Source organism: Strongylocentrotus purpuratus, unplaced genomic scaffold (genome assembly GCF_000002235.5).
Source record: "Strongylocentrotus purpuratus isolate Spur 01 unplaced genomic scaffold, Spur_5.0 spur5_scaffold_20, whole genome shotgun sequence".
Taxonomy (NCBI): Eukaryota; Metazoa; Echinodermata; class Echinoidea; order Camarodonta; family Strongylocentrotidae; genus Strongylocentrotus; species Strongylocentrotus purpuratus.
The window spans coordinates 27,156,845-27,169,422 of NW_022145606.1; the positions used below are offsets into that span (position 1 = coordinate 27,156,845).

Below are 12,578 nucleotides of genomic sequence, written 5' to 3' on the forward strand. Positions count from 1 at the left end.
TTAAAAAACTAGCATTTTTATTGCTTCCAGTCAGAATATTTTAATTTTTTGAAGTGTGAAATATTTTTATTTGGATAATTATAATATCTACATAATAATAAAATCAATTTGAATCCACTGGTTACTTTATTTCTATTTCACTTTATGTTCCCCATTGCTGGAGAAAAGAGGCCAGTGATAGGTAAGTAAACAAATCACACGTGTTTGTCGCGGTGTTATAGCGGAGAGCCTTCACACTGAGTAAACACCGCGACAGCAGCGGGACTGTCCCGCTGCTGTAGCTAGGCGAACCTAGCGATAGTTTGTCGCGGCGTTATCGCGAGGCGGTGTTATCCCGCGATAGTTTATAACGGGTCCGAGCCTTCACACTGAAGACAACACCGCGACAGCAGCGGGACAGTCCCGCTGCTGTCGCGGTGTTTGAGGCCACTGTGAATGGGGTATAAGATACAAGTCTCGTACATGCATTCTGAACATTCTGCAATTTGATTATTTGTAAAATGGCAAGCCAAACAATAATCAATTACAATAATTAAGCCTACTGCTATTAAATTCGATGTTTTCCGGTCTTAGTATCGACGAATGTGACGGAGATTGTATAACATATAAAAGGCAGATTTGCATGTGTTGGATATGTGTTTCTACATGTTTGCACGAGAATCAAGCCATCAATAAAACCTACCTATGCCTGGATTACATTTGGCCTGCGATTAGTCTACGGAGCCCGTATCCTGCCCGTATCCCCTTTTCCGTGCGGCCTCTGTGCGGTGGCAGAAGGCGGCCGTGAGATTTTCGTACGGATTCACGGGCTCCGCAGCCTTTACGATTTTGTTTCGCGAGAAGTTAAACAAATTTGAAAAAAATCGTAAGCCCGTAGCCCGTATACATGTCGTAGGTGGCATTGCACAATCCCCGCACGGGCATCGCCCGGAGGCCTCGCACTGATTGTGCAGCAAACGTACGATTTTTCGGTGAACATGGGGGCAAAGAAAATCGTACGGAGATTGTAGACTCATGGGGAATTCGCACGGCAATTACATAGCTATCGCAAGGTTGCTGTACGGTCACCGCGCCTTCTCCGCGCAACCTTTGCACGGAAGCTGCACGGGCTCCGTATGATTTCCGTGCGGAGGCTGGGGAGACTGCACGGCTACTGCATGCAAATTGCACGATTTCCGTACAATCTCCGAGCAGCCTCTGTACGGATTTGCCCCAGCCTGCCCCCGAGGGCCAATACAATAAATGGCACGATGCTCGTAGATAATGTAAACACAAACATCGTAGCCCGTAGCCTCCTACGATGTCTATGAAAAATCGTAGACTAATTTATCATACGGCGCCCGGGGGCAAATTTAATCCAGGCATAACAACGCGTAATGCATGTAATTTTGCATACTGTCATACAATTATTCAGATGCATGAATAATATCTATCGAGGGAATACAAAGAGATGTATTTGAAATACATTACGAAATTGGCTTAATGAGAGAAGCGACCTTCGTCATACCATGTGTTATAAGAAACACTATGGACTTGTAACATTCCACAACAGCACTGCGGTAGTCTGAATTAAATACCGACACCAATGTTATGTCCTAGAATTGTCAAACAGTTAAAATGTAATCAGAACATTCTGATATTTCTTTTCAAAAGAAATGTCACAAACTTGACATTCGGGTTCGAGCTTTAACTTTTGAGCTTTTAACAGTCAAAAGTGTCTAAGCTTATTAAATTCTCTCTTTATGTGATACTTAGGCTAGTATAAAATTACGTTACGCAAAAAAAATATTCGGATATGTAATATGTATAGCCTAGACTAATATAGACTTTTAAAAAAAAAATACTATGTTTTTTTTTTTTTTTTTTTTTGGGGGGGGGTGTTTTTTCCTTATGTTGTACAGTATAGCTTATTGTATTTCTCCTATTCAAGTATACTTTTTAAATAAATGGAGGTTATTTATAAGGCACATCGTTGCGTATAGATAATAATGTGCATTTTTGTTACTTACCATTACTTGTAGCAACTCTGTAAAACAATACTAGCATGAGTCCAGCAAAGGAATTCCTCCAACTTAGTAAGGACGCCATAATATGTAGGTGAACACACTAGTAAACAGGCAAAATAAGTTTTTCAGTGATTAGTTGAGCCCTCTGCTCTATACATCATTTCAAGTCCATTAGGAATTCTCTGTACTGGAGTGTCTTCAATACTAAATCCACGCTAGAAAGGCCTCTAAATTAAGTTGCAGGCTCCGAAAAGAATCTTCTAAACAATCCAATCGCACCTTTGTAACATGTAGCAATATCAGTCTATTTGCAACGGTTTGGTTCGATTAGGTACAAGATCTGCCGTTATTAATTTTGTTTGGTAATTGACAGTGTTTCAGGTATTAAAAGCTTACGGTTCCACATTTGGCTATTTAGTGAATCCTAAATGAGGACTAGATGGTATAGGCCTCTTTCTTTTTATGTACACAAACTCCAATCATGATACGAAGATGCAATATTAGGTCAGCATCGCGCGTCCATTAATCTAGCTGGTCTAGTGAAGATCAGGACCTTGAAAACACTGAAGACATAAAGTTGAGCCAACATCATCCATAGATGAACAAAAAGGACTCATCGAAATTAGGGAACATCAGCGAGGCAAGATGAAATAGTCCTGTCATATTCAGGAGTAGTGTTTCCTTTTTCACAAAATTTAGTCTTAAATTTAATTTATCATGATTATAAAATGGGGGTTTTCCTATATGAAACTATCCAACAAGACGAAAGTTTCGGCCAAGCTTAATTTTGAACCACTGGTGATGTTTTAGTATTTCTCTCCTAGTGAAGACAAATTACTAAATTTAAGTCATGGCTATACCTTCGCTGGTCGTCCTAGACAGAAGGAAAACTTTTTGCAAACTATACTTCAATCATCGAAAATAGCCCCGGCAAAAGCCCTTGCCAAGACTCGAGAACACAAAGTTTCCTCCTTGTCTCACAATTAAAATTCAGATGTGTTCTGATTTCCTTGTGTTGAAAATCCGTCTATTGGGGTAACGTAAATCTTGTAAAGCGTATAACGACCTGGTAATCACTCAGATGCGATTCAAGCTGCGTCATATGTCCAGCCAGCTATGTATAAAACAACCAGCAACGTGCTGGGATAGATTGTGTCTGACTCCGCTTTGCAACTAGAAGATTTGCCTCATCCAAAGGGGGAAATACCACTACGATTCCGGATATTAAGGCGGAACCTTACAGAAACTAGATGTTTATATTGAAAATATTTGTTCTCCTTATCACTATTGAGCATGTAAAAGAAAAGCACGAAATGATTACATTGGTCACTTATTTGCCGTCTACTGCTTTTTCATGCCTTTTTAAAACTGTTGTCTGAGCTGTGGTATATTTAGATATGTAATAGGCCCACATAATTTGTGGGTGTTTGTTGACGGTATATAGGGAGTGTCGTGGTCGAGTGTTTAAAGGCGCTTGACTAGAAATGCGAAGTTCGAGGGTTCGAATCCCAACACGGCAATAATATCCTTTGGCAAGATATTAACCTGCACTTGCTACTCTCCACCTAGGTATTAAATGGGTACCCAGTAGGATGCGGCCGTCATTGTTGGTCATGTAACGCCTGGCTGGAATGCTCCCCAGGGAGTGGAGAATGTGCACACATTATGTGCGGGTAAGCACTGAATCTAATGTCCGGGGTAATAGTATATTTCTAAAGCGCTTAGAGACATTGTATTAAGCGCTATATAAAAGCTAAGTAGTATATTATGTGGGCTCTGTGTGCGAGAGCGTGTGCGGGTTGGTGCGTATTGTGTAGGTGGGTGTGTGTGCGTTGATGGTTAATGGTTGTGTGGTAGTACGTGTGTGTGTGTGTGTGTGTGTGTGTGTGTGCTTGTGCTTATGATTGTGAGGAAGAAAGGAAGTGGAAGAGAGAAAGAGGGGGGTGCGCACAAATACCAAGAAGAAAAGCAGCAGAGTCGAGAATATCGAGGCGAGGATGAGAGTGACGAGAGAGAGAGAGAGAAAGAGGGAGGGGGGTGTTATATGTTGCGGTGGGAGGGATGTATTTGAGAGAGGGTGAGAGAGTGGGAGGGAGAAAGGAGGGACAAAGTGCATACCAATAGCGAGACAAAACCCAGGAGAGTCGAGCAGAGGCAAGAAAAAGAGTGACGATATAGAGAAAGAGAGAGAGAGAGGGAGAGAATGAGGGAAGGGGGGGGGGGAGAATAGACCAATATAGAGACAGAGTGAGAGACAGAGAGACAGATAAAGAGACAGAGAGAGACATAGAGAAAGAGAGATGGGGTGGAGGATGAATAGGGAGAAAGTGAGGAGCAAGGGTCAATCATAGACAGAAGAAGAAGAAAAATAGGGAGTAAAGGTATCTTACAGTTGGTTACGACAAAATCAGGTAGGAAGTTTATTATCCACATATTGGAATGCTGGAATCCAAGTAGGGGTCATTGCCGATGTGTTTCTCAGTAAATATACCAACGTGGTTCTTAATAATGAATTTTAAGATGAGTTTAATAGTAACATTATGTGGGGAAAATTTGTAAATTTAGGTACATGTTTATCGAAGGATTGTAAATTACCCATTTAATTATCTTGTTGCTGTTGTTGTTGCCCCTTTTGGTTTGTTTGTTGTGTTTTGTGTTTTTTGAAAGCAAGGGAGAGTTGTATCAAAAGACGTGCTTTGCCACTGATACCCGTGTCCGTACAATATTATAATGTTTTGCATTGTCTTACGGTACACAACAATGATAATCATTCCTGTTCGTTCGCCTTAACGAGGCAAAGTTTAAGATGCATGAGAGTACGTGCAATTAAAAATGAGATAACGGAATATGACTTGAGACAAGGGCTAGTACGAATATTGATAACATTTCAGCCCGGCAGAAACTAGTGATAATATGAGATGTAAACTAGCCGATTAAGGGGGCAAAGGTTATTCATTTGACTTTGAGCTGCGATAGTTGGCAACGCCTCTAACATAATCTTTTAATATCACAGTGTAAACAAATCATGCATTTTACGCTCATAAATAGCCATAACAGACAGCTAATTAATTGGATATAGATTAATTTTCGTATTGAATATAATTTTACTCGGCAAAACGGCAACACTCTTCTTCATTCAAATAGCAGTAGCCGACAAATTCTTGATCAAAACCTGTTAATGTTTTATAATGTAAACATGAGTAAGCATTCACCTCAGAAATACTAATTACAAGCAGCTAGTTATTAGTTTTTGTATCCTCTTTGAAACGGATCATTATCGGAACACACTCGGCAAATTGACAACACTATTTACTTGTGGTCTCCTAAAGTGATCTCAGCAATAGAAATTTCAGCTGAAGCGTTTCTACATGTTTGCAAATGGAGCAATATGAAGGCAATAATTTAGTGTGATATATAAAGTAAGTTTTTCATTCATCCTTTTTTTTCTTCTCAGTAGTATGTTTATACTGGGTGCATATTGAACTTGTTGCGTAGATGTTTGGCTTGATAAGATAGGTTAAAATCCTTTTTGTAAAACAGATGCATAACAGAATTGTATTTAGTGCCAACATTGACTAATAAGCATAAAGGATCAATATCTCCGTCGGCAAATTGTGGTGTTAATGTATTCGAGGTTTTAGGGACCGAATCAATTTTTTTTGTTCTTGTCTTTGTTTCTTCGTTTTCAATTCATTTAATAGACATTATAATCACTCGCCATTTCGATTTGTCATGTTTTATTTTCTTTCATCTTTATAATTCAGCCTATAACACCATCGGAATACACACAATAACAACAGTGAGTGTAACTTTATTTAGTTTTAAAACTTGTTATTCTAATTATGCTAAAATCAGTTGTTCGTGTTATTTAGAACACTAATACAGTCTATCCTTTTAATCTGGAAATATTTCTAGTGCTGGCATCCTTGTGAGAGAAAAAGAAAAATTTATTTGAGTCCATATAATATGTTGTATTGTACTTATTAAATGTATAAATTGTTCTGTTTGTCATCGTTCGACCTGCCACAAGACACGAGCGTTTTATGTGTGTATCACAAGTTGTTTTATTTAATCTACTTTTGTATCAATTTTATTCATTTACTTATTCATTAATGTATTTGTTTATGTATGTACTTATCTATTCATTCATATTTTTATGTATTTAATTACTTAGCCACATAGGGGATAGAACCCCGTGATAAGCACGAATGTTGTCTTTATTGGGCCCATCAACAATTCATAAAAAATAGTATCTTCTGAAATAAATATCGCAATCAACATACTTAAATATTTTGTATTCTCCCCTTCACCTCCCCTGCCCATCTTGCTGAACATATAGTGGGTAAGTGTTGATAGTCATTTTTTTCTGTCTTCCTCTTTCTTTCTACTTGTTATACTATCCTTAAGTATATTACTTATTAATAAAATTTTGTTTAAATTGTGTGACCTTCTTGTTGCCCCTTGACAAATATGCTTCGAGGATATGAAACAAATATGATTAATATGTGACCTTCATCATTTATTTGCGTATACCAACATCTAGGCATAGTTTTTCAGGATTTACACAAGCTGATTGTGTTATCAATGACGATAACTTGTAATGGCGACGTTATTTAGACCCATAATATATATATATTGTTTAGGGGGTACCTGTAATGCAAAAAAAATAATAATGATGGTTTCCGTAAAGATATTTCAGTGATGCCTTTTCTCACATATTTAACTTGGTGACCTACCAGAAATTAGAACATATAGCCTATGGCTATATTCTGTATCCGAGTACATAAAACAGTTTGTGTAACTTAAAGTCTATCTGCACTAGTTTGGCCAGGAGGGATTAGACCTCCCTGCTAGGCACTGACAGGTGGTTTTCTCATCAAATCAGCTCTCAATTAACATAAGAAAAGGGGACCATGGGGGACCAACGGTCACCACTTAGGCATTGTTTGTTATATAGAGGGCGCAATTAGTTAAACGTAGTGCAGTGGGGCTTTAATGTATTTTCTCCTCAGATCTGTGATATAGCCGTTATATAGTAAATCCTTCAACCTATTACTAATCAACATCTCTTGTTATTTTCTTTCACGATAAACAACATTAAGGAAGTAAGTATTAAACTGTTTTCAATCATGCTAATATACTTTTCAATCATCTTGGCTTCTGCATTTGTATTGTATTGTATTTATCAAACTTCATTAATGTACATCAATAATCTGTTTATAAACATATAAATCAATTTACATGTAACAAATCAATATTCGGTGTATTATCATATATGTCACATCAATCAATTTACAATGCAGTGTATATAGCAAAACAGAAGGAATATTATGTACAGCAGAACAACTTTTTTTTCTTCTTGTAATAATATGACACATACTGCATCAAGTAAATAATATCATGTACCATAGTACATCCGAAGATTTAGATATATGCTTATAGCACGTTCACATTACCAAGCGCATCTCAAAAAAGCCGCTGTGACTATTAAATTTTACTAAAAAAAGGACTTTAAAGAGGCATTCAGTACCTGCAATATAAATAAATACATAAGTGTAACGTTACAAATAATGGGAGTTACAATCATAAGGTGAACATGTACTCTACAGTTATCTATATTTGTATATGTATTTCTCATTTGTATTCAAAACCAAATCATGTATGCGCATTTACGAATGTTATACAACATCATTTATAACCATTTTTTCTTCTGTTTGACTTGTGACTTTGATCGTGGACTAATCAATAAAGACGGTAAGATATATTATTTGTATACATGTTATAATAATGGGCATCTTGATACTTCACTGTATAATATATAACTTTAAAATAACGGAGGGCAAGTTCTTAAAACGGAGTATTGAATTTGTACCACAACTATATTTACGATAAGTAGGTTCGAAGCCTCGAATGATTTGTTTTTCTTCTCAAATACTATCGTCAATCTTTTATATGATTTGAAATGACCCGGTAGATTTGTTTTACCGTGTAGAGTGACCGTCGCAATCTGCCCTGCTGGAGACTCTTTATAAAACCAAACCAATAAATAAAAATCGAATACAATTCAAAGTGATAACACGGAAAAAAATAGCGTTGCAATTTTGTTGTAAATACATGGAAGAAAATTAAATCAAACCTTATTGCCTTAAGTGGAAAGAGGTATTTATTCATTCAATAATATAGGTAAAATCGCTGACACAAAGTTCATGAAAACAAACCATTGATATTTTTAAAAAATCTTTTTGATATGCCTGTTACATTCAAACTTTTCTCAGTAGTCATTTCTTTCATTTGAAATTTTATTTTACTTACATAGACGATCTGTCAATGTTATTATTGGTTTTTTCTAGAGCCGCGTCTTATAAACAAAAATCGCAATTTAATTGCTATTGAAATCAGGCGCAACTATGTTAATACATATGATTAAGGGGTTGACGTTCATAAGGCTAATTGCCCTTTTTGTTAACCCCGCATTACCATACAATTCTGTTTGCTCCTTCCCTTTGTATTTTTGGTGTTATCGATCTTTATCTGTATATCATGTTTGTATGTTTTAATGTTTTTTGAAGAATGAAATAAATCAAATGAAATAAAATGAAATAGGCATAAGACTGCAAACTTGCTATAAATTAGAGAACTTGCGGTTGATCCAAATCAATAGCTAAATTTACCTTGTCATTTTGAACTTAGCTATTTGGAAAGGTGGATGTCTTTTCAAAACGAGTGTGATCATTTATTTTTAAATCTTAATTGAGTTATTAAAGAAATTTAAAAACAAATAATCTTAATTTGAACTCTGAATACGTTAAAACAACAATATTTGTTGTCAGACATTCTTAGCTCCGTCATATTTTAAAGAAAATAAGCCTAATCTTTTTCAACGTACAATGTTACTCTAAAAACGTGTATTGTTTATAATTTTGTATTTATACTTTATAAACAAATCTAGTGGAACAACATCTGAGAAAGTCTCCATCTTCAGATGAACCGTATGCTAGGAAAACCATCGGGAGTAAGGGAGGTATCCTGAGGGTCAAAGGTCACGGGGTCACTTTGAACATTCCATCAGGTGCCTTGACAGGTATAATTTAACATTAATGTTGAATATTTGTTATTTTGTTTCTAGATCTATATAACATTTCAAGAAATGTCCGTTAAACTTTGGAAAAGTTAAAAGTTATATTTATTTCATATATTTTGCCTTTTTTGCTGTCGATTGTTTGATTTAATGATTTATTTGTTAATATATTCACGAATGTTTATTCGATTAAAAAAAAAATATTTATTCATTTATTTATCCATTTTTCAATTTTGTTGTAAATGTTTTTGTATATTTTGTTAATTCTTGTTCAATTACTCGAAACTGCCTCATCCATGGAAATGTAATCGACGTAGGCCTACATAATTATGCAAACATGATGAGAAAGGAGTTCGAGAGATTTAGTCAAGGGCAAATTTTGTAATGAAATAATGTTTGGATTACATCAATGTAGTACTGGTAACAATCATCAATTAAAGTTATTCAAATCGCCTGATATTTACTTATCGAAGGTCTTTGTGATTCCTGACTGAGAAAGTGGGCTTTTAGTTGAGTTTTTGTTATTAACAATATGTAAAAAGACATTGTTTTACCCTCGCCAAAATTCCCTGCAGGTAACAGAGACATCAAAGTCCAGCTTCTTGGAGAGGAACTTCCGGAAGAATTCACATCAAAAGACGAAGTATCACTATGCCCTAGCGTCAGATGTTTTCCTTCCGGTCTGACCTTTCGAGACCCTGTACAACTCACACTTACCCACTGCGCTGAGCTGACTGAACAAATTCTGTCGGGAGAGGGCGAACTGTTGCTTTACACTCGAGAGGACAGTCAGCGAGGATCCGGAGGTATAGTTCTCTGTAATCTCTGAGGATAAACAACATAATTACACTTGCCCTGAGATGAAAGTGAACAGTGATGAATCAAAAGTTCCTATGTGACGTATCTGAATGAAAGTTTAGGTAACATTAAAGATAAACTTTAGTACTGGTAATGCGATTGCATTGTGAAAGAAAAGGTGTGGAAAGGATCAGAAACAGTTGATCATGTAGCATGTAAGTATTGGTGTGCACTGCAAGGTTCTGGAGTCATCAAAATCATAATAAATTTGACCGAGTCTTGGTAAAGTAACAAGCACTGTACACAGGAAGCTTTATATGGGACAACACACATGGTGTCGGGGCTAGTACTACCTTGATTTCCTTTTCTTTCTATGTTCATTACTCAGCCAGTATACATTTTCTTCCAATATCGTTTGGCACATGACATTTATTTGTAATCTTGAACATTCAATGTAAGTTTCGTTTGATTCTGTGAGAATTTATTTCCTTCTTTTTTTACCAGAACTGGAGTTTATCTTTAAGTCTATTCAACGCATTCTTTGTATTTATCAGGTTATATGATAACGAATATGTTCTAGCTTTATGATGGTAGAATAACAATTTTCAAAAGTATTATGCATCTTGCATTTTAGGCTCCGTATTTCTTACCTTTTTACAGCTTGTTCAGCTACATTAATATTGGTAATGCTATGCTAACGCTTTTTAAAGTAAACATTGATAATTGATTTGTTGATTTCTATATCGTATTCTCAAACATACATATTCTTTAAATTTGTATTGATATGATTAATTCGACATTTATATTTTCTTTATGTACATTTGATAATTTTTTCCAAATATGAGACAAGACATTGCTCAGAAAATTTAAGAAATTAAGTTACTCGCTCATAATGCATAATAAGATAAGCATATTATATAAACATGATACAACATAAACACACCAGTACAAAGTTGAGAGTTACTCTAACTTTTAACCAAAGCTTAGAACCAATGCCGTTTAGCAACTTGGAGCTAGATTAATCGATTTCAATAACCGTATTCCTTTCTTTACTTTGTTACAGTAATGATCCTTTAGACCATTGCAGTTATGATTTCTTTTCGTGCTTGGAATGGATAACATGAAATTGAGTTAACAAACTTTTAATAGACAATGTTTTTATTACCCCCTGTAAATGCAGACAGATTGAGAACTGGTAAATAATTCTTTAATCTGAAGAGTTTAAATCCAAAAGGAGCTAAATCCTTTTTTGTAACTTCGGAGAAAAAAGAATTTGTTTACCAGAATGTGTACAGGCGTCTACGGAAAAGTAATATTAGAAGGTGCATTTTCTCATAATTTCCCCCCCCCCCCCAAAAAAAAAAAAAATGTAGGTAAATAATTGTGTTGAAAGACGGGTACTTAAGTGAACAATCTCCTGATATTAATAACTCAACTCTCATCACAAGTGGACTTAGCTCCTTTTGGAATTAAGCTCTTCAATTATTCATTACTTTTGCTGCAGATCAAAACATCACGAGGACAAAACTTGTTCCACCCGGTTGCGAGTTCTTCAGAGACAGGATCAACATCTACGTGAAGCAATTCGCAGACTGCTGGATACGCATCAAATCGAATTTCATTCATGGAAAGAAAGTCGGATGTCTTCCCTTCGTGCCTATTGAGATGCCTAGAACAAGAAGACCCATCGTCCGATGCTCCATCTATGACCTGACGGAAGGCCACAGTGAGGTGAGGAGACAAAAAAATATATAAAATACCCTTCTTTTGTAATATTTTTGTTTTATTCAAAAGAAAAACTTAACACAACATTATGTACAGATTAGGAAGCAGATGAATACATTTATATCGAAGAAAATGTGCATCATACAATAGATCTGCATAGTAGCAACTGATCTACAATGTACTACTAAATATGAATGATTTCTTTTGTAATATTGTGCAACCGACTGCTTAACTAAAATATTCAAATTAATGGATGGTTCTTTCCTGAGGACGGACGGAAAAATGCCAACATGAGTGTTGTAGTTTATTCAAATATTGAATCCAATGACCGGGGTAATAGTTTATTTGTATACAAATATGGTATAGGCTATGAACAAAAAGAATGTATCTTTTCTTTCTTTTGTCTTTATTTATATTGTAATATTGTGCAAGGGACTGCTTGAATGAAATAATCAAATTCACGGATGTTTCTTTCCTGGGGACCTACTAAAGAATGCCCACTTGAATATCTCACAGTAGTTTCTAACCAATAACTTCGTTTATTTGTCATATTTTAGCGTATCCAGAAGGAGGAAACCTTGTATGGGTTCAGAAAGCCCATGACTCAAGAGTGTGAACTGCTGGTTAGGCCAACGGGGACGGACCTACAGATTGTCATCAAAGATAAGAAACGTCGAGAATTCAAGAAGGCAAGTGTATACCAAATTGTTGTTTGTCCGGACAGGTTGGGTGTTCGGGCAGCCCGTTCTAAACAGGGAATACACAGGGGTTATCGTAATTTTTTTTCTTCAAAGAAATGTCTGGCCCAGTATAAATGACAAATACTGTAACTCCATGAATATCCTTTTTTCCCCCGCCAATAGTCAATAGACTTAGTTAAGTGTTGATTAAATGGCCGCAACACAACTTAACGCATTTATATGCATCTGTGTGTGTGTGTGTGACGGAAACACAAAAATGGTAATAAACTG

General features: G+C 36.0%; 1 protein-coding gene across 1 annotated transcript; it reads left to right on the forward strand.

Moving 5' to 3' along the window:
- Positions 1-2,044: 2,044 nt before the first annotated feature.
- Positions 2,045-12,358, forward strand: LOC115927663 (netrin receptor UNC5B-like). Its single transcript, XM_030993810.1, has 6 exons — positions 2,045-2,075; positions 8,956-9,087; positions 9,660-9,890; positions 11,387-11,613; positions 12,165-12,296; positions 12,332-12,358. The coding sequence occupies exons 1-6, from the start codon at positions 2,045-2,047 to the stop codon at positions 12,356-12,358; spliced, it is 780 nt and encodes a 259-aa protein (XP_030849670.1).
- Positions 12,359-12,578: the final 220 nt, after the last annotated feature.

Coding starts and splice junctions, on each gene's coding strand:
- LOC115927663 (XM_030993810.1), top strand. CDS start 2,045: ATGAGTCCAGCAAAGGAATTCCTCCAACTTA. Junction 2,076..8,955: donor AAAGGAATTCCTCCAACTTA/GTAAGGACGCCA, acceptor AAACAAATCTAG/TGGAACAACATCTGAGAAAG. Junction 9,891..11,386: donor CAGTCAGCGAGGATCCGGAG/GTATAGTTCTCT, acceptor CTTTTGCTGCAG/ATCAAAACATCACGAGGACA.